Source organism: Schistocerca gregaria, chromosome 7 (genome assembly GCF_023897955.1).
Source record: "Schistocerca gregaria isolate iqSchGreg1 chromosome 7, iqSchGreg1.2, whole genome shotgun sequence".
Lineage (NCBI taxonomy): Eukaryota > Metazoa > Arthropoda > Insecta > Orthoptera > Acrididae > Schistocerca > Schistocerca gregaria.
Window position 1 is genome coordinate 110,059,048 of NC_064926.1, and position 23,386 is coordinate 110,082,433.

Here is a 23,386-nt window from a genome sequence, read left to right on the forward strand (position 1 = left end):
ACTCGTACATCTTGTTAACTGCCTTTCATTTTTTTCCTTGTGTGGTCAGTCTTATGACTGGTTTATTGCAGTACGTCGGCACTTTCTTTCCTGCGGCAACCTCTTCATCTGCAATAAACACCTCAGGCAACATCCTCGATTATTTGTTGCGCATGTTCCAATCTCTGTCTCCCCCTATAGTTTCTCCCCACCACGGCACCCTCTAGTACAACAGAAGTTGTTCCCTTATGTCTTAATTAGTGCTTTGCCGTTTTGTTCATTTTTTCTAATAAGTGTTTTCTTACATATTCTTTTCTTCGTCGATTCTACACTCCTGGAAATGGAAAAAAGAACACATTGACACCGGTATGTCAGACCCACCATACTTGCTCCGGACACTGCGAGAGGGCTGTGCAAGCAATGATCACACGGACGGCACAGCACACACACCAGGAACCGCGGTGTTGGCCGTCGAATGGCGCTAGCTGCGCAGCATTTGTGCACCGCCGCCGTCAGTGTCAGCCAGTTTGCCGTGGCATACGGAGCTCCATCGCAGTCTTTAACACTGGTAGCATGCCGCGACAGCGTGGACGTGAACCGTATGTGCAGTTGACGGACTTTGAGCGAGGGCGTATAGTGGGCAAGCGGGAGGCCGGGTGGACGTACCGCCGAATTGCTCAACACGTGGGGCGTGAGGTTTCCACAGTACATCGATGTTGACGCCAGTGGTCGGCGGAAGGTGCACGTGCCCGTCGACCTGGGACCGGACTGCAGCGACGCACGGATGCACGCCAAGACCGTAGGATCCTACGCAGTGCCGCAGGGGACCGCACCGCCACTTCCCAGCAAATTTGGGACACTGTTGCTCCTGAGGTATCGGCGATGACCATTCGCAACCGTCTCCATGAAGCTGGGCTATGGTCCCGCACACCGTTAGGCCGTCTTCCGCTCACCCCCCAACATCGTGCAGCCCGCCTCCAGTGGTGTCGCGACAGGCGTGAATGGAGGGACGAATGGAGACGTGTCGTCTTCAGCGATGACAGTCGCTTCTGCCTTGGTGCCAATGATGGTCGTATGCGTGTTTGGCGCCGTGCAGGTGAGCGCCACAATCAGGACTGCATACGACCGAGGCACACAGGGCCAACACCCAGCATCATGGTGTGGGGAGCGATCTCCTACACTGCCCCTACACCTCTGATGATCGTCGAGGGGACACTGAATAGTTCTCGGTACATCCAAACCGTCATCGAACCCATCGTTCTACCATTCCTAGACCGGCAAGGGAACTTGCTGTTCCAACAGCACAATGCACGTCCGCATGTATCCCGTGCCACCCAACGTGCTCTAGAAGGTGAAAGTCAACTACCCTGGCCAGCAAGATCTCCGGATCTGTCCCCCATTGAGCATGTTTGGGACTGGATGAAGCGTCGTCTCACGCGGTCTACACGTCCAGCACGAACGCTGGTCCAACTGAGGCGCCAGGTGGAAATGGCATGGCAAGCCGTTCCACAGGACTACATCCAGCATCTCTACGATCGTCTCCATGGGAAAATAGCAGCCTGCATTGCTGCGAAAGGTGGATATACACTGTACTAGTGCCGACATTGTGCATGCTCTGTTGCCTGTGTCTCTGTGCCTGTGGTTCTTTCAGAGTGATCATGTGATGTATCTGACCCCAGGAATGTGTCAATAAAGTTTCCCCTTCCTGGGACAATGAATTCACGGTGTTCTTATTTCAATTTCCTAGAGTGTATATAGAAATTCTTCATTTACCATCTTACCATTCCACTCATATTCTGCATGCTTTCGTCACACTATAACGCTTCGATTCTCTTGCTTTTCTGTTTTCCCACCTACATAGGCTACCGCGTTCCACGCCTACATTCTCAGAAATTTCTTTCCCAAATTAAAATCTACTGTAAAAGGAGAAATACAAGAGATAGGTCGGGTGGGCTGGGTGCCGTGCCGAAGATGGGGGATGTGGACAATAGCAGAGTCGGGTCCAATACGTCCTGATTGCTTCTTCGGTAATGCATACAATTTGGTTTCCACCAGAAAAAGAGACAGAAGTACCCATGGACAGGCATGAGAAGGAACGCAAAGAGCCTTTAATTACCCCATCCGTCTGGTACAGTCACTGAAGCGCATTTTCTTCTTCATGTAATATTCGACACGTAATTTCCGGCGTGGTAATGGTTGGAGGGACAGACATGAGAGCTGCTTTCTCAGTACCGAGTGAAGTGGCGCAGTGGTTAGCACTCTGGACTCGCAATCGGGAGGACGACTGTTCAGATCCGTGTCCGGCAAACCGAGCGAGGTGGCGCAGTGGTTAGACACTGGACTCGCATTCGGGAGGACGACGGTTCAATCCCGCGTCCGGCCATCCTGATTTAGGTTTTCCGTGATTTCCCTAAATCACTCCAGGCGAATGCCGGGATGGTTCCTTTGAAAGGGCACAGCCGACTTCCTTCTCCGTCCTTCCCTAATCCGATGAGACCGATGACCTCGCTGTCTGGTCTCCTTCCCCAAAACAACCGGCCAACCGTGTCCGGCCTTCCCGATTTGGGTTTTCCGTGTTTTTCCTAATTGCCCTAGGCAAACGCCGCATTGAAATATCCTTCCACATACTTGACACAATCAGATGTCCATGGGACGTGAAACTGAATCATCCTTCATTCTTGTTTCTGCTTACTCAGCGGAGGGCTGACACATCGCACAGACTGTGCGGACCTCACAAGTGGCCCGACTGCGGAGTGAACCAGGTAGCCGGTGACGTAGGCCGGTGCAGTGGAAGGTCACGGTGTCTCAATCTGACTGGAGTGGTGTGAGCTGCTCTAGCTGGCAGACATGCAGAGGCTCCTCCTCCCAGGCCCAATGGCAGCAGACGGACGAGACAGCGTGTCACTCACTGGCCAGTTGGCGGAATACACTGAAGGGCGGGTAAGGCCGTAGTTATACACTGCTTCCATGAACTGGCAGTTGCGGAAGGCGTGACGCCTCGGTGTAACTTGAAACCCTCTGGAAGAGGGCAATGGCCGGCGTCTGGCGTATTCGGTAGTGCGCGTCGGTGACGTTGGAGTCAGTCACGCTGGAGCGTCTTCTCGAAGGCTGACGCCCGTAGGAACTGACACCAGGAACGGTGTCAAGGAAGCCTTACTGCTGCAACTGGTGCTGATCAAGCAAGAGCGACGACCAGCTGCGGTCGATGTCCGTGCCTTGCGCTTGATTTCGGACCTCGTGGTCTGACGGTACAGGAGCCTATGACGTAGTTCAGTGAGAAGCGCCTGCTGCCTGGCTGTGTCCTCGATGCAGTCCTGGGCTACGATTTCTATTCCATGTGCTCCTACATTTTTATCCATTACACTACTTTAGATAGCAGTAAACATCTATTAGCGAAGAATACCGATTTTCGTTCGTGCTAGATTGTCTTCTTATATCTCCTTACCTATTCCGTGAGTCGTGATTTTGCTTCTAACGTAGCAAAGTCTCTTCACGCCAACCCGCTTAGCCATGCGGTCTAACGCACTGCTTTCATGGAGGATAGGCTTGCCCGTCCCCGGCACGAATCCGCCCGGTGGATTAGTGTCGAGGTCCGGTGTGCCGCCCAGTCTGTGGATGGTTTTTAAGACGGTTTTCCATTTGCCTTGGCGAATGCATGGTGGTTCCCCTTATTCCGGCTCAGTTACTCTATGTCGACGATTGCTGTGCCAACACTTTCTCCACGTACGCGTACACCATAATTACTCTACCACGCAAATATTGGGATTACACCCGTCTGGTGTGAGACGTTCCCGTGAGGGGTCCACTGGAGGCTGAACCGCACAATAACCCTTGGTTCGGTGTGGGGCGGCGGTGGGATGAGTGGACTGCTATAGCGTATCGTGGGGTGGTGTACCACTGAGGGCTACGGCGGGGACGAAGCCTCTCCATCGTTTCTAGGTCCCCAGTTCCATACAGTACAATATCACACACCTATTCGTTGGTCACCAGCTTTGATTTTAAGTTTATCACTTGTCTCATTTCTGCTAGTCCTCGCTGCTTTTGTCTTTCTTTGCTTTTCTCTCGATCCGTATTCTGTGTTCATTACACGATTATTGCGTTCGACAGATCCCGTTTCTCTTTCTCGCTTTCACGGAACGCAGCAATTCCGTCTGCAAAATCTGATATGTTTTCATCCAGAATTTTAATCCAGCACCTAAACGATTCACGACCCTCCCTCGCGGATTTACTTCCGCCAGAACCTTGCATCCTACTTCCAAACTTCACAGAAGTTCTCTCGCACACCTTACAGTTATAGCGCTTCTGCAAGAACGAATATTGCAGAAAAATGGTCCACCTACAGCCTAGCCTGTATCGAAACAGCACACTCGTCGCTGCCGAGTCAAAGATTCAGTCTGAAACGCAAATTCTGTACCTTAGTTTGGAGATCAGCGGGTCTCGGATGGTTTGCTGAGTGCTGCACGTGTTCTAAGAAACGACCTTACAGCAAGTGCTTCGAGTGTATTCGTAAAGTAAAGACATAAGATTACGCCTCTTCGATAAAGTTGCGCAGATCACACAGAAGTTCAGGTGATGATATTTGAGTAATTAGCCGTCAGTACCCATCCGTGACAGATCAGCCAGGAAGCAAAATTTAATAAGAGAGGCGTTCCTATGTAAGCGCAGAAACGATGACTCATTATGATGCACGACACTGCTGCATGGGATATAGAGACGAATATTTTGATGTGGGACACTTGGGCTCCTTGAAGTCGGGAAAACCCTCAGTTGCCTGCAAAGACCACTTAATTAACAACGCATGCTCTGTGCACGAGGCTTTAAATATCTTTTTACACTGATAAGTCAAAACAATATGACCATCGCGACATTGAACGTCGCCTGGCGACTTTGCGGTTTGCTGACACGTGACGTGGTAACAAAAGTATGTAAACCGAGATACCGACAGGGATGAGTCTAGCGAAGGTATGGGCTGCAGGTGCCGAAATCTATTGAGATAAACGAGTTTCACCAAGGACGGATTATCATTAATTAGAGTCTGTGAGCGAGTATCTCGAAAACGGCGAAGATGGTCGAATGTTCAGCTACTGCTGTCTTGAGCAGGTGTGGAGAAAGGTAGAATGGCAGTGAAACTACACTATGCGCTAACTGGGTGCACGTTCACGAATCTTCACAGAACGTGGGGTTCGGAGGCTCGTCTGCTGTCTAAAGTAGGATAGATGGTGGTCTGTGGCATCTCTGCCGGAAGAGCACAATGTTGGTGCGCGCACAAGTGTTTCGGAGCACCGATCATCGTACATTGTTGAACATGGAGCTCCGCAGCCTAGCACCCCTGTTTTCTCACGTATTGACCCAATTACGATTGCAGTGGGGGCGGGGCCATCTGCATTCGGCCGTTGATCAACGGAAACGGGTCGGCTCTTCGAATGAATCTCATTTTTGCTACAGTAGGTCGATGGTCGTCTCCACAAAATCTGCCATCGAGGTGAACGGGGCTCGAAACGTGGAGTGAGCCGCCACTGACGCAAGCTGATGGAAGCAGTATTTTGCTATGGCCGACATTCTCCTGCGCTTTCATGGGACCTGTGGTAGTAATGGAATATATTCTGGCAGCTGCTTACCACGAGTATCCTCTCATGCTCCATGTCTTCCCCGGCAGGCATGTCACCTAGCTTAAATGGTTTCTATAGTCCAGCTTATAAACTCATTCACCTCGACGTCACCTACATCACAATGTTACGTTTTCAACAGTTAAGCTATATAAGCGTGGTACGCCGAACAGATCAGTTGCGGCAGTCGATCAGGATTGCACTGCCTGATCAGAATTCAAAAATGTCATTGCGTATCATGTGTAAAAAATTAAATGTTGGTTCACATTGTTTACAGACGATTAATTTACTCTCCAACAAGTTGTCGTTGGACATTTTATGCTCCGCATAGCTCATCTGTATTACTCTGAAAAGTAGAAGGGGTCACCAGGTAAACATATGGAGCAAGGAAGGGCAATACACATAATTGCACGTTAAACGTTCAGCAAGTGTTTATTAAATACTGAGATTATGATAAAATTAATTTAATGAAATATTGTTTTCTATATTTTTACGGGTCAACTAAAGACCTGTCAAGACAACTATTTATCTCTCTTTCTCTTAATCTTCCTCAAAAACTCTCTTCTCCTCTTTTGACCATTTCACACAATTTGTTTTTGAATCTGTGTTTTTTCTATATCTTGTCTTGCCTCCCCATCCATTTTCTTTTTCTGTTTTCCTCTGTTGGAAGAAAGTGTGGATCTTCCGTGTTACTCGGTGTTCTTCCATGCTCTCCCCGTACATAGAATGTACCGCATCTTTCCTTTAGCTCGTTTATTGTCTGGATCAGAATGAGTATAATACCTTATTTACCCTTTAAACCCCATGAATGTCATTGTTCTAGATTGGGCGTATTTTTTTTTCACTGGTTTCGCCTTTCTGTCTTTCCAAATCCCTTAATGCCCTTTTGCTCCCAAGTAAAAATAGTGTTTCTGACGCATAGAGGACACATCGGGTATTTTCAAAAGGAATGTATTAAAAATGGAAGGATTCCAGGGCAGGAGAGAGGAGAAGACAGGATCAAAATGGCCCGAGGAGAGAAAAAGGACACATAGTGAATAGATGAAAGAATACTGGGGGAAAAAGAAAGAACAACAAAGAAGAAAGCATTAAAATTGATGCGTGGTCCTTAGATGACCCAAACGAAGAAAGAAAGAATAATTCTCTTACTTGAAATGGTACGTTTCATGATGTCATGATTTGGAATAAATCTGACTTGGATCGTAGTTTGCTAGAGATAAAAATCGTCTTCAGTTCGTCTCTTTACTCTAATACTATTGATTTCTTGGAAATTATTTCTGAAAATGGCTACATGATCAATTTGAAACTCTCTCAAACCGGGATTTTGTGATATCCAAGTTGCTTTCTAGGTAGATTTTTGAAGCGATTTTAGGGTCGAAAGACATGCCTCTAACTGACCATTTGTATAAGTTCTCTTATCGGCTGAACAGTTTCCAGTAACTTTTCGGAATGATATCTTCTTACCCTTTGAACATTGAAGTCTCACACCACGGTTATTTTATTATTCTTCGGAGGTTTCGACAGACTGTTTTCAGATCTCCAGACACTTTTTTTTACTTTGTGTCGGTTTTCTTGTTGTCTCCATTTCGTGGTGCATGGAAACTGAAAATTGAGTAATATTTAGTCTTTCATTTGATATATACGGTATATAATAAATTTTCCATCATTAGTACGACAAAATGTGTTAAAGTGGTCATAGAATCAACAATCAGTACGCAGTGGCTGCAGAGAAACATTATTTAATATGAACCAGGGAACTGCTGTGGAACAAAGGGGAAAAGTATACTTAGCGCCTGTCGTCTTGTCGCCATTGTGGTCTTCAGTCCGAGGGGCTGGTTTGATGCAGCTGTCCATGCTAATCTATTCTGTGCAAGCCTCTTCATCTCCGAATAACCACTGCAACCTACATCCTTCTGAATCTGCTTTCTGTATTCATCTCTTGGTCACGCTCTATGATTTTTATCACCCGTACTTCCCTCCAATACTAAACTGTTGATCCCTTGTTGCCTCAGACAGTGTCTTATCAACCTATTCCTTCTTATAGTCAGTTTTTAACACAAATTTCTTTTCTCCCCAATTCTGTTCAGTACTTTTTTATTAGTTACGTGTTTTACCCATCAAATCTTCAACATTATTTTGTAGCACCACATTTAAAAGGCTTCTGTTCTCTTCTTACTTAAAATGTTCAACTAGTTGTACCTTATACGTCATTAATGTGGATTAGCACTATTTCGTATGTGTCCAGCGTATGTAAATAAATGTGCTATTGTGAACCGTATTTGTATCACGTAACAAACATTTATGAGCAATATATATATATATATATATATATATATATATATATATATATGGACATGGCCCTTTTGGACAAGGTGTGTTTCCGTATATTTTGTTGACGATAAATGTTTATAATGTGTTGAGTTGTATTCACTTGACATCTTGTGCATGAGATTCTCCGTAAAATTAACGTGTTTTACTACAAATATGTTTAAGACCTAAAGATGACAAGTAAGACTATTAAAACTGGTTGTCTTGAATAAAAAGTATTTTGTACGAGCTCGGTTTTTGAATGTTTTCAGCAATTAAAACAGATCACCCTTGAATACTCTCAAAATGAGGAAGTCCAACCTTGTTTTCCTTTTTTTGTTGATCATCATATAGACTCCTTTCAAAACACTGTCCATTCCATTGAACAGCTCTCCGAAGTTCTTTGCTGTGTCTGATAGAATTCAAATGTCACTGGGAAACCTCAAAGTTTTTATTTTTTCTTCCTGGACTTTAAATCCTACTCCAAATCTTCTTTGATTTCCTTTACTGCTTGTCCAACGAACAGACTGCATAACAGCGGCAATAGACCACTGCCCTGTCTCACTCCCATCTCAACAAATGCTTCCCTTTCATGTCCCTCGACCACTATATCAGTCGCTATGTTACTTTTGTAGTTGTAAATAGCCTTTTCCTCCCCGTATTTTATTACTACATCCTTCAGAATTTCAAATGTGGTATTCCAGCCCATATTACCAAAACACTCTCTAAGTCTACAAATGCTATGACCGTAGGTTTGCCTTTCCTTAATCTACCTTCGAAGATACGTCGTAGGGTCAGTATCGCTTCACGTGTTCGTACATTTCTCCACAATTCAAACTGATCTTCCCCGAGGTCGGTTTTTTTCATTCTCATGTAAAGACCTGATGCTAGTATTTTGCAACCGTGACTTATTAATTGATATTCACACGTGTAAGTTCATGTTCTCTTTGGAATCGGAATTATTATGTTGTGCTTGAAGTTTGAAGGAATTTTGCCGTCCCATACTTCTTGCGCAGCAAATGTCAGAGTTTTATGATGCCTGGTTCTCCCAAGGCTGTTGGTAGTTCTGACGGTATACCGTCTGGTCCCGGGGCCTTGTTTCAGTGCTCTCTCAAATTCTTCTCCCAGTACCATATCTCCCATCTCATATTCATGTATGTCCTCTTCTTTTTCTATAGTACTGCCTTCAAGTTAACCTCCCTTGTACAGACCCTCTGTATTCTCTTTCCACCTTTCAGTTTTCTCTCCTTCGGCTACCACTGATTTTCCATGTGAGTTCTTGACGTTCGTACAACTGTTTCTATTTTGTCTAAAGGCGTCTTTAATTTTCCTTCTGGTGGCATCTATCTTTCCCCTAGTGATTTTTCTTCTAAATGCTTAAATTTGTTTTTGAACATTCCCCGATTAGCCATTTTGCACTTCTGGGAATCTCATTTTTTTGTGCTTTTATATCCCCTTTAAGCGCCTTTTTTGACGTTTATATTCCGTTTCGCCTGCTTCATTTACTGCGTTTATATTTTCTCCGTTCATCAGTTAAATTCAGTATCTCCTGTGTTATCTACGTATTTCTATTTGAGCTTGTCGTTTTGCCTATTTGACCGACTGCTGCCTTCACTATGTCATTTCTCAAAGCTATCTTCTACTTGTGCTTCCGATATGTGAAAGTATTACACCAAATCAATTTCTCATTTCTTCACTCTTAAGCGTTCTGGGAGTTTCCTGTGTTTTTGTTTTCTTTTTGTGTACACGTATACAATATCTTACCTCTATGCGACAAATTTTCCATTGTGTGATTTTAGGATTTCTGCCTTAGGAAAATCTTGTATATTTTTTGGGTGTTTTTGCTGGTGATAAAGTGCAGACGCAATGATATTTCGGCAAGGCAACCCACGCACACGGACCGTTATTTGCACCGGGATTCGAACCACCGCCCACAACAGAAGCGGGGTGTTAACAAGACGTTAGCGGACAGAGCTAGAAATATTTGTGAACCTGAGTTGCTCGACGCTGAGATGGAACATCTCCACAATGCACTAATGAAGAACGGATATTCGTGCACCGAAATAAAACGTGCGTTGAGGCAGCCACGCAGAAATCATACTGACGTACAGGCTACTGCAAAATCTAAGATTTTCCTGCCGTTTGTTAAAAATGTAACGGAAAGAATAGGGAGGATCTTGACGAAGCGGAATATTGCCGTAATTTACAAGCCCACCAGAAAAATACAGGAATACTTTAATCCTGCCAAGGATGCTTGCAAACCATTGGGAAAAGCTGGAGTGTATAGGATCCCATGCAGCTGTGGACATTTTGATGTGGGTACCACTAAAAGAACTGTTTCAAAACGTTTGGAAGAGCACAAAGGAAATTGTAGAAAAGGAGAAACGGAACGATCAACTGCTGCGGAGTATGCTTTCCAGCCAGGGAACCACAATGTTCGCTTCGAGGAGACGCAAGTACTAGCGGCCACAAGCGGATATTACGAAAGGCTCTGCAGGGAACCAATCGAAATCGCTAAACACCCTAATAATTTCAATCGAAAGGAGGAGGGCGTGAAATTAAACTGTATATGGATGTCGGTCTTAAAGAAGATGTGTACCACCCGTCCACTACTGGATGATGGCAACGGCGATCGAAGTCGATGGACAAAGGCCAATTCTACTGACGTTTTCAAAACACGTGAGGTCACGCCGCGGCGCGGGAGCGCGCAAACACGGAATTTAGCAGCAGTCAGTAGCGAGCCGTTGGGTGTGTTGGACCTTACATCGAGCTACCATGGATATCCATGAGAGATGAGACCCTTCCTCACCATGAAATTCCAACAATCGGAGACGAAACGTTGGGAATTGACACAGAATTCATTAGCCGACCACTGCATAACAGCCCGGATAATTATAATGGACATGATATTTCCGGCCGTAAAAGTCTACATTTTAGTATAAGCTGGACCCCGCTGTACCCCCGTGGACCTCGCTTTTACATTTTTGCCTCCCTCCCGCAGCCACCAGTATGCCATCTTTGGGCGTGGACCTCAAGTGGTGGTAGGGTAAGCGCGACGTTGGGGCTTCTCAGTAGCCCTGTGGCTTGCATCGACGCGGATCGATGCCGGCGTGGCGACAATGGGTCCTCGTCTTCAGTGGTTATGACGGGAGCCGATTTCCACCTAGATTACCACTGTGCTTTTATCACGCTCGCAACTGGGCCCCATGCCTTGCTAAATTGAAATCCGCTGCCATTATTCATTGATACGTCATGTGGTCAACTCTATAGCCTCTTTTGAAATGCAATACCAAAAGGTGTTGAAATTTTCCAATATCTTTGTTCCGTCGTAATTCGTGGATATCCATGAGAGATGAGATGCTCTGGCGAAGTAGACTTCGTCGGCTATTCGTTTGTGCCGCGTTTGCGCTGACCATGGATATCCATGAGAGATGAGACCCCTCCTCAGCACGAAATTCCTGAAGACTCGTTGGGAGGCAGTCCATTGCCCGAACCCCGCTGAAAGAGAATTGCCGCAAACAAGCTGGACTACAGTTTGGTTCAATATGTCTTTCGATTTTGCCGATGCGTATAACGTCCTCGTGGTATAAGGTAGTAAATAACTTGGTGCCAACGAACGAGCTATTTTCTCGTATTGTGCTTAGCGACACGGATTTATTTAGTCGTTGTACGTCTACAGCTACGATACGGCATAGCCTTACTTGTGACTGTCGTCTGGCAAATTGGTCTTCGATTAGGAAACAACTGGCCTTCCTTACTCCATCTTCTGAGAATGTATACACTAAGGACGTCATATTGCACCCAGGTTCTTTCTTTATTCAACGGTTGCTGGGACACTTCGTTAATTATATTGTACAAGGCGACAAGGCGAGGGGTAAGATAACATGAACTTCTTGCAATACATGATCACGGCCAATTGGACACGCTCGCGAATTCCCTGATATCGAGACCTCTTCTCCAACGTGTTGAATCTTGTTTTCCGTCGGCAAGGTATTGGTTAATTTCATCTTTCTGATGATAGGTGTTTTCTTTTGGTATGTATGTTCACATCTGTTTGGTTCGGCTTGTTCTCTCCCAGTTTCCTTGCTTTTATGTTTTGTGTTTTGACTCCGTATCGCTCCAGTTCTATTATAAAATATGTACAGACGAAATATATATACACACGAGCGTATATAATCGTTGCAATCAAATTGGAATTTTTCTTAGTTTTCTACTTAGAATATAATCTGATTTCGTTGTCTTTCTGATTTAGATTTTATATAAAAACAAAAAACAAATGCAAATAATATTACACAAATAAAATTTTTAAAAATCAATAAAATATATAAAAATTATATAAAAAATTTATGATACGTATCATGAGACCTTGGTTGTGGATTGTCAGCCACTCCCTCGGATTTTTTCCCTTCTCTTTTTATTTATTATTCCGTTATCATAATTAATATTTTCTCCCATTTGCAGCTTATATTACGTGATCATTTCACTATGGTCTACTGAAGTTCCATGATAGTACCAAGTCGCTCTGATAATAAACAAAAAAAGAACTTGGTCTAGAGGTAGCGTCTTAGATTAGTAACCAAAATGTCTTCGGTCACGGGTTCAGATTAATAATCAGCATTCGCGGCCGAAGCCTTCCGGCGAAAGAAGCCACCCTCATTCTGCCAACGGCCTTGTCAAAAGAGGGCGGAGGAGCGGATAGAGGTTCAGGACACTCCCTTGTCCTTGGGGTATGAAATTGTCATTCAAGGCGGAAGAATCAGCAATAATGAACCGCATGAGGATGCAGAAGGCAATGGAAACCACTGCATTAAGGACACGTAACGTGTATCCATAGAACATTTTGCCTGTAATTTAAAAAGTGTCATGATGACCTCTCCATTGGTAAAAGATTCCGGAATAGGCCCCCATTCATATCTCCGGGAGCGGACTGCTACGGGGAAGGTGACCATTAGAAAAAGATTGAATAATCAACAAAAGGATAACGTTCTATGAATCGGGGAGTGGAATGTCAGGAGGTTGAATGTGGTAGGGAAATGAGAAAATCTGGAAAGTGAAATGCAAAGGCTCAATCGAGATATCGTAGGGGTGAGGGAAGTGAAATGGAAAGATGATAAGGATTTCTGGTCAGATGAGTATAGAGTAGCAGAAAATGGTATAATTGGAGTAGGAATCGCTATGAATAGGTAGGTAGGGCAGGAGTGTGTCACTGTGTACAGTTCAGTGATATGGTTGTTCTAATCAGAATCAACAGCATACCAACACGACAACGATAGGTCAGGTGTCATGGTGACGTCGCAAGCTGAAGATGAAGACAGAGGATACTGAAAGGGTAATACATTACATAAAGGGAGATGAAATTCTGATAGTCATGGGGAGACTAAGTGCAGTTGTAGGGGAAGGAGTAGGAGAAAATGTTACAGGAGAATATGGGTTTGGGAGAAGCAATGAGAGAGGAGAAAGGCTAATTGAGTTCCCCAATAAACTTCAGCTAGTAGTAGAAAACATTCCGTTAGCCAGAGACAGGGACATGTTTCCCGAAACCAGAGTCCAGGCTGTGGCTAAGCCACGTCTCTGCAATATCCTCTCTTCCAGGAGTGCTAGTTCTGCAAGGATCGCAGAAGAGCTTCTGTAAATTTTGGAAGGTTGGAGATAGCTCAGTCTGCCGCCATCCCGATACCTCAGCGTCTTCGGTCAGAGGGTTAGCTACCCTCTGCAATAAAAGAAAGTGAGTTGATGGATCAACGATGACCTTGAATAAGCGCCATGTGATATGTGTGCCCCCTACCCCCCGAACGAATGGAACGAAGAATAACGAACAAAATGAAATCAACAAGAAAAAGTCGGTAGACCACATACTCGCAAAAGGCAAAGGTCCCGAATTTGAGCCTCGGTCCGGCCCTTTAAGATGGCGACAAGGGCGACACAGGGCTGTCAGCAGTGCTACGTCCGGTGTCAGATGTGTATCTCTGCTGGCATGGTGACAATACCTCTTTCTTTTTTTTCAGTTTTTGTGGAAGGAGTGGATTTTCATGTAGACTGTCGTTGTAAATTGATCATTCTCAAGGCTGGGTCCCAAGTCGTGCTTAGTTGACAGCTGCTTCTTTTGTTTATTAGTCCATTACGTAGTCTGTAGATCTCTATAGCTTCGTTTTGAATAAAATCCCAGAAGATTTTGGCTTAGTGCATTAACTTGGTGTTGTCGTAATTCGTGGTATGTCCTTGGGAGATGCAGTGTTCTTCCACAATCGATTTTGTCGTATCTGAGGCGTTTATGCTGTGAGTCTTTTCTGTACCGTCCCGATAGCGTGACCCACATACATTTTCCCACACAGACAAGGCATGAAAGGTAGACTACCCTCTTCAGAACCCTAGGTCATCTCTGGCCAAGGATAGGGACTCATCCCTGAGAATTATCAAAGCAGAGTGGCAGTCTGCAAAGAAATCATCTCCAGCAATAAGACCTGGAGGAGACAAGGACGTATTGTCATAACGCTGGCAGAGATCCGCTACTGAGGGCATTGGATGGAACCCAAGCACTTCGCTGGACTCACCACCGCCCTAGGTCAGAGACGGCTCTTGGAGGGGTGGGGAGCTGGTGGAGGTGAAGAGGGTATAAAGGTGGAAATCAATCAGTAATCAGGAACGCCTGAAGGTTGGATGAAGTTGGCTTGCAGAAGCGTCACGCTTTCTGGATGACAAAACCCACCTGAAAACTCGGGAAATTTTCCAGATGTTCCTAGGCTGGGTAAACCTAAAATCAGGCATCAGGTACCTCCATGTGATGATCAGCAGCATTAAGAAACTCTACAATCTTCATAGCTGGAAAGCGTGCCTTTTGGCCACACTTGTCTACCTGTGGAGATGCTGACAGATCCAAACCGTACCATCTTTGCGGAGGTCTTTCATCACATCAGAAACGCAGCCACCTGCCAGTTTTGTCCAGCTAAGACAGTGCATCCACTACGACCGACACGGAAATGACGAAACCTCAAGAGGACTCTGCGTACTCCATCTGCAGTTGGCGTCGACCCCTCCCCTAATTTGTGGGCGTGGTTAAATTAATAACCTGGTCTCCAGCGAAAAGGGCGTGGCTGTCACCTATGTGCAGACAGACTGCTAAATATAAACACATTGCGGCTAAGCGACCACAAAAAGAACGTCAGGGGATTGTCATCAATTGTGCAGAGAAACTAATTGACAGTGCTACCTTGACTGTACTAAGGAAGGAGATAAATTTCACACTGACGCTGATAAGCATTTACTACTGCAGAATTTACCAGTGTGGTGGACCACGTCTTGCTTGCTCTTCCACTGGAGAATGCAGCTGAAATATGGGGCAAAATATGCCATACACTTACCAAGGCTGCTCTGTCAAAGCCAAACATTTCCAACGATATCTGTTGCTGCAACAGTTACTCCTTAATTTACTTACTTTGCTTGCATTATTATTGTTACTGTTCTTTTATTAACATAAGATCTGGCCTCTTTTGTCAAATACTAACTTTTCCGTTTTACTATTGAGTATAAAATTAAACATTATTTTAAGAGAATTTATGCAGAGTCTACAACGAGGCTCAATAAGGTGTCTTGTGGCTCATATCTAAAATATTTATTCACATAAAAATTATACACAAGAAAAGTTAATTAGAGAACTACTATACAGGGTGGTCAGGAACAGTCTGAAAAGCTTGTAAGGATGTCGCAAAGTAGGTTGTGGCGAGAAATAATTATTAAGAAAAAAAATATTATACCTTGCACTGATTTCGAGTTAACTAGCCCATCAGGGCATTTTCAAGCGATCGTACCCAGACGGTGTTGCCAAACGTTTTCTTCTTTTGATTTCCTAAAACCGAACAAGAGAGCGATACCAAAATTGGACTTGGGAAAATAGTAAGGATCGAATCTGAGCCAAAGGCTAAGGAGTCTTGTGCACTATCATCTGCGCTATGAGAGCAACTGACATTGGCAGTATCTTGCGGGACGCCTGAATCTTCACACGTGCAACAACTTGATTGGCTAACTTCAATGCCAATTAACTGGGATACGCCACCATGTACGAAGTCTCTCCTGCAACAGTTATTTAGCAGCACAATCTGCCCAGCAACACTTTTACAGGCTTTTCAGAGTGTATATTAGGCACCAGCAAACATTGTGTACTGTATAGTGGGTCATATTATGGGAAGAGACCTGACATTGCTCGCACTGTGTTACAGTGGCCTGGCTGACAACGCTGCTGTTGGTGTTGGTGGTGACGTCAGCAGTCGCTGACTTCCAGACTCAACTCGATGAGGATAGCAATCGACTTGTGATCACTACGAGAAAGGGTGAGTGCTCTGGCCAGCGTCTGAAGAAATGAGAAACAGTAAAATTTTGGAGAAAATAATTGTGGTTGTGCAATGCAGGGAGTAGGTTCTATGTTTAGGTGAAAATCATAAAGACATACTATTTGATTAGAAAAATTAAGTACAAAAATTCACTTCACTCATAAATATTACTAGGAAGGTATATGACAAAAAGCTCAAGTTGTTGCAAGATGTTATAATTTTTTGGTGCCAAGTGCACTTTATGGACCCTAAACCATTGCTTTCAAGTAGGAAACTCAACTACAAAGGATAATTTACAGTGTACAAATACACCTGTCCATCATGAGCAGTAACAAATCTGACAATGCCACCCTTACTCCAATACATTAACACCACTCAAGAAATAGAGAAAACTCTACCAAACAGATGGCTTTGAAATTCGTCCTGTGGTGCACCACCGGCAAGCGATTTGACGTGGAGGTACAGATTAACAGAAACTGCCTAATAGCTATATACTGGGTCAAGTGCACTAAATCATTTTTCTAACACACTGAAACTAATTAATTTTCGCCATGCATGTTTCAATCGGCACTGGCCTAAGCTTCCCACATATTGTGAGGCAGACCTTACCGTAAACAGCAACTACATCCACTACATGGAGACATCATCCCTGTGCCACAGCTGTGGTGAAATTTGAAATATACACATCACAAAATTTTTTGCATCACATCGGTTCAGAGAGTTCTGGAACCTGTACAGAAAATTGGAATAGGGATCAAATACGCATCATTTCCATCCTTTTTATTGCTCATGAAAACCACACATTGCATGCTGTACCACCACACACCGAGATCTTCATAAGTGGTGGTCTAGATTGCTGTGCACGCCGGTACCTCCAATACCCAGTAGCACGTCCTCTTGCATTGGCACATGCCTGTATTTGTCGTGGCATACTATCCGCAAGCTCGTCAAGGCACTGTTGGTTCAGTTTGCCCCACTCCTCAACGGCGATTCGGCGTAGATTCCTCATAGTGGTTGGTGGATCACGTTGTCCACGAACAGTCCTTTTCAGTCTATCCCAAGCATGTTCGATAGGGTACATGTCTGGAGAACATGCTGGCCACTGTAGTCGAGTGATGTCGTTATCCTGAAGTAAGTCATTAACAAAATGTGCACGATGGGGGCGCGAACTGTCGTCCATGAAGACGAATGCCTCGCCAATATTCTGCCGATATGGTTGCACTATCGTACAGCCGTACTATCAAACATCGTACAGCCGTTGCGACACCTTCCATGACCACCAGCGGCGTACGTCGGCACCCACATAATGAAACCCCAAAACAGCAAGGAACCTCTACGTTGCTGCAATCGCTGGACAGTGTGTCTAAGGCGTTCAGTCTGACCGGTTGCTTCCAAACACGTCTCCGATGATTGTCTGGTTGAAGGCATATGCGACACCTATCGGTGAAGAGAACGTGATGCAAATCCTCAGCGGTCCATTCGGCATGTTGTTGGGCGCATCTGTACCGCACTGCAGGGTGTCGTGTTTGCAAAGATGGTCCTCGCCATGGACGTCGGGAGTGAACTTGTGCCTCATGCAGCCTTTTGCGCACAGTTTGAGTCGTAACACGACGTCCTGTGGCTGCACGAAAAGCATTATTCAACATGGTGGCGTTGCTGTCAGGTTTCCTCCGAGCCATAATCCGTAGGTATCGGTCATTGACTGCACTTGGGCGCCTGATCGAGGCATGTCATCAACAGCTCCTGTCTCTCTGTATCTCCTCCATGTCCTAAAAACATCGCTTTGGTTCACTTCGAGACGTCGGAACACTTAAGTAACAATGCGGACGCGATCGAACAGCAGTATTGACCGCTTAGGCATGGTTGAACTACAGTCAACACGAACCGTGTACCTCCTTCCCGGTGGAGTGACTGGAGCTGAACGGCTGTTGCACCCCCTCCATCTAATAGGCTCTTCTCATTCGTGGTTATTTACATCTCTCGGCGGGTGTAGTGGCATTCTGAACAGTTAAAGGGACTACGTCTGTGACACAATATCCACAGTCAACGGCTGTCTTCAGGAGTTTTAGGAATCGGAGTGCTGAAAAACTTTATTTGGTGTGTGTATAATTAAAACCAAACAAAGCATATGTTTTTTAATCAACTCATATTGTATCTTCCTTGTTTAGTTGGGATAATATACTCGACATCTGCGTAAACCGATTTACCTATGCCAACTAACTGTCTACGTTCTAATTACTTGCTACATTATATTGTTATCTCAGTAAAACTCTAATTAAAAGAGGAGGACATTTTCACAGTATCAGACTACAGAGATTTAGATGTATAATCACACACGGATCCTGGTACGTTATAAAGCCGTAATGGTTGTTAAAGATATTCACTTTTCGTCATTATTCACAGTCACGACAAGTGGAGTCGCTGTATTTAGTAACTGAAAATAGTTAAAATTGTTGTTGTTGTGGTATTCTGTCCTGAGACTGGTTTGATGCAGCTCTCCATGCTGCCCTTTCCTGTGCAAGCTTCTTCATCTCACAGTACTTACTGCGACCCACATCCTTCTGAATCTGCGAAGTATATTTATTTCTTGGCCTCCCTCTACGATTTTCACCCTCCACGCTGCCCTCCAATACTAAACTGGTGATCCCTTGATGCCTCAGAACATGTCCTACCAACCGTTCCCTTCTTCTAGTCAAGTTGTGCCACAAGCTCCTCTTCTACCCAATTCTATTCAATACCTCATTAGTTATGTGGTTCAAAATGGCTCTGAGCACTATGGGACTCAACTGCTGTGGTCATTAGTCCCCTAGAACTTAGAACTACTTAAACCTAACTAACCTAAGGACATCACACACACTTCCATGCCCAAGGAAGGATTCTAACCTGCGACCGTAGCAGTCTCACGGTTCCGGACTGCGCGCCTAGAACCGCGAGACCACCGCGGTCGGCCCTTTAGTTATGTGATCTACCCATCTAATCTTCAGCATTCGTCTGTAGCACCACATTTCGAAAGCTTCTATTCTCTTCTTGTCCAAACTATTTATCGTCCATGTTTCACTTCCATACATGGCTATACTCCATACAAATACTTTCAGAAACGACTTTCTGACACTTACATCTATACTTGATGTTAACAAATTTCTCTTCTTCAGAAACGCTTTCCTTGCCATTGCCAGTCTACATTTTATATCCTCTCTACTTCGACCATCATCAGTTATTTTGCTCCCCAAATAGCAAGACTTATTTACTACTTTAAGTGTCTCATTTCCTAATCTAATTCCCTCAGCATCACCGTACTTAATTCGACTACATTCCAATATCCTCGTTTTGCTTTTGTTGATGTTCATCTTATATCCTCCTTTCAAGACACTGTCCATTCCGTTCAACTGCTCTTCCAAGTCCTTTGCTGTCTCTGACAGAATTACAATGTCATCGGCGAACCTCAAAGTTTTTATTTCTTCTCCATGGATTTTAATACCTACTCCAAATTTTCTTTTGTTTCCTTTACTGCTTGCTCAATATACAGATTGAATAACATCGGGGAGAGGCTACAACCCTGTCTTACTCCCTTCCCAACCACTGCTTCCCTTTCATGTCCCTCGACTCTTATAACTGCCATCTGGTTTCTGTACAAATTGTAAATAGCCTTCCGCTCCCTGTATTTTACCCCAGCCACCTATAGAATTTGAAAGAGAGTATTCCAGTCAACATTGTCAAAAGCTTTCTCTAAGTCTACAAATGCTAGAAACGTAGGTTTGCTGTCCTTATTCTTTCTTCTAAGATAAGACGTAAGGTCAGTACGTGTTTGTTGAAGATATTACATTTTTTCCTTAGATAAACGGCTATCTAGTAATTATCTCTTTTTAAATGTCGCATTCAGGAAACTGCAATGTATTGGTGTAGCACATACCATTAGTTTGTTTATAGTTTCCTACTGTAAAATTATCTCGTTCATCGTCATCGCTAAGTGCATTCCTACTGCTCATAAATAATGTTCGACCTTCAGTGTGTGAGGTTACTGCCAGGTTTTGAGTTGGGATTACATATGAAAGTATATTCTCAAATGACCTGATTTAAAAAATTGTGCTCTCTTACATATGAAGTTTCCGCCAATGAATTACATTTAGCAACACTATTTAATCGCAAAAATGTTAAAGTCACGTAAGCTTTATGAGCACAACGGTTCATAATAGGCTTAGGAACTGAAATGAAGTAAACATGAGAAATCGTATCTAGTATCCCACGCAGCGTTTAAGCGAAGTGACTTATAGCCATTTTCTTTGCCATAAAAATGTATTACCTATTTGTTGTAATGATAAACAAAATACGAATAAGCATATATTTGTGGAAAATTATAACGTTCCTGCAGACAGCGTCAGCTCCAGAACACACGTTATTTCTAAGAAGAAATACGAAGTAAGAAAGAAATACGAAGTATTCTTTTCGAACGGTTAGTACTGTTGCTGACATCAACTGCCATTAGAAAGTCAGAGAGACAGCTAAGCAACACGTGTTGAATCAGATTACCACGCGACAATAGTTAAATAGAAATCGAGCAAGTACACTTAAACAACAAAATGTATGGCGAGGAGAATAATTCTAAATTCGTTTGACTGATCTCAAAAGTGGGAAAGCCACAACTGTATAGACATTACTCGTGTCCAAATAATATGTGGTGAACATGTAACGGTAGTGTAAGCAAATTCACTTAAGTATGGTCGAATGTCATTTGTGAAAAATTTACAAAGGATCATTAATGGAGAGGGTAACTAAGCTGCCTGTACTACCATTTGGATTGAGTGACAGGAAGCAGAATTTGTACCAGGCGTAGAAAACAGCGGCCTCAAAAAGCACTTGTGAGAGTCATCGTTGTGGAAGAGTGCGTTGCTTACACACAACCCAGATACATGCGGCCATCTCATCCTATGAGAACTGAATGTTCGGCAGCATTTGACACCAGGAACTCCTCCTTCCTCAACGCAAGGAAACGCAAGACAGGTATCTACATAAACGCAAGCTCCAAGTATACAGTATGGGTGGGCAGCGAAAACTGACTTCCAGGGTATCTCATAGGCTGAGCTCAAAGATAACTATAGCGTTCGTAATTTCGTATCTTTGCAGTAACTCTCCAATGACTATTATGCCCACATGTAAGAACTGTAAAATAGTAAAAATTAATACTGAAACTTGCAGATTTAACAGCCAATTGTCAAGTGACTGAATGCAATAAATTCTGAGTGTGTATCTGCCTTAATGTTTCAGATGACCAGAATGTTGAAGTTGGCTACGTTACACTTGGAAACGCTACGGGCTCTCCCAAACTGCGCTCTGTGTTTATCTCAGATGGCCCCTCATTATTTGAGCCAAAAAGCACTCACCGTCGCCGACGTGGAGCGTCGTTTTGCCCCACAGTAGAAACGACGTCTGAGGGTGCTGGAATGGTTCTGCACGCTTGTTTCAATCATTCGAGTAGTCATATCTATGGAGGACCCGAGCAGTACAACCAGAGCTGGTTCACGGAGCACAACGTGTACAGCAATTACTCATACGTCAGCAAACAGCAAGACAACATGGGCGTGGCCGAGCGTTACTGGCTCTTCTCCGATGGCCGTTACCTCTATGTTCCTCCTCATGTGACCCTTTTTATAGAACAAAACACAAATAAATCAAAGGATCAAATATGTTTCACTGCGGACAACAAGCAACCTTACCCAGTCAATCGGACAGGAGTTCTTTTGAAGTACACTCTCTGCTACTATGATAATGCGAGAGAAGCACACGAGAATGCCATCAAAGAACACTTCGACAAACCCTTAGACATTCCAGACGAGCGCATGACCACGCATCCCATATGGTCTACATGGGCGCGTTACAAGAAAGATATCAACGATGCAAAAGTGAGGCAGTTCGCCAGCGAGATAGTCGAGCACGGCTTCAGCAACAGCCAGATTGAGATAGATGACAAGTGGGAGACTTGTTACGGCAGCCTCACGTTCGACCCCAACAAGTTCCCTGATGTCAGAGCGCTCGTAGACGACCTGCACTCGATAGGGTTCCGTGTCACGCTGTGGGTGCACCCGTTCATCAACTCTGACTGCGAACCGCATTACTCGAGGGCGCTGCAGAGGGGCTGGTTCGTCACCAACACCGAGGGCAGCACCTACACCAGTTGGTGGAACGGCCGAGGCGGCATCATCGACTTCACCAACGCTACGACTGCAGGCGAATGGTCGAGTCAGCTGTGGGTAAGTAGCGCCGATGTGAGCTTTTAGTTTCTGTGCCCTACTGGCTTGCTGTCTTACCTTTTACAGAGGTTGGTGAAATGTTTTCAGTCTGTCATAAAGGTGGTACGTATGGCAATGAAACTTCTTGTTTTTTCGCCATGCATGTTATACAGTATTTTATCTGCCGCAGTGTGCGACTATAAATCTGTCGCTACGGGTTGTTCTCAGTTCCAATATCATAAATTTCCTTGAGACAGAGCTTCTGCCCATGAATCAGCACAGTTTAGAGAACATCACTCTTGCGGGAGATAACCCTTCTCTCTAATTGTATGCTGCAAACCATGGATGAAAGGCAAAAGGTTGATTTCTTATTCCTAGATTTCTGAAAATCATTTTGCACATTGCCCCAGTGCAAACTGTTAACGAGGGTACTGGCTAACGTAGTAAGTTCCCAGGTATATGAGTGGCTGGCAGACTTCTTAAGTTGCAGATCACAGTACGTTGTACTCGACGGCGAGTGTTCATGAGAGACAGGGGTGCCATCAGGAGTGCCCCAGGGAAGTCTTAGAGGACTGCTGTTATCTTCTATGTACAGTCGTGGACAAAACGAGCGAGACCCCTCGCCTTTTAGTTGTGCTGATCCGCACAGCTTTAAAGTCTGCTACACAGCATAACAGGCAAGGCGACGAAGTGCTACCAACATACTACGCACAGGCGTGAAATTGAAAAACTATCTGAACATTGTCAGACTGTTTTCAGTCATGTGTAAGATTATATTAATGCTGATTAGTGTGTTAAACACAACACATAAATGTAAGATATAAATGAAAGAAACCACTTTTTTTACACCACCAAGGGACCGTATACCGCAGGAAGTGTGATATATTTCCGTTTATTATGTCTACCCGTACTCGAGGTAGACACGTTTTAAAGGTTGGGTAGACAG

The 23,386-nt window shown here is 44.4% G+C and overlaps 1 protein-coding gene across 4 annotated transcripts in view; it reads left to right on the forward strand.

Moving 5' to 3' along the window:
- LOC126281679 (myogenesis-regulating glycosidase-like) overlaps positions 1-23,386 on the forward strand; it is a 210,356-nt gene that overhangs the window by 131,051 nt on the left and 55,919 nt on the right. For all 4 annotated transcript variants that reach the window (XR_007551295.1, XM_049980844.1, XM_049980845.1 and 1 more), the window contains 2 exons: positions 16,106-16,216; positions 21,479-22,461. Coding sequence is in view for 3 of the 4 variants with exons in the window: in XM_049980844.1 (XP_049836801.1) it covers positions 16,106-16,216; positions 21,479-22,461 (1,094 nt within the window). In the remaining variant the exon portion in view is untranslated. The remainder of the gene's footprint in view (positions 1-16,105; positions 16,217-21,478; positions 22,462-23,386) is intronic.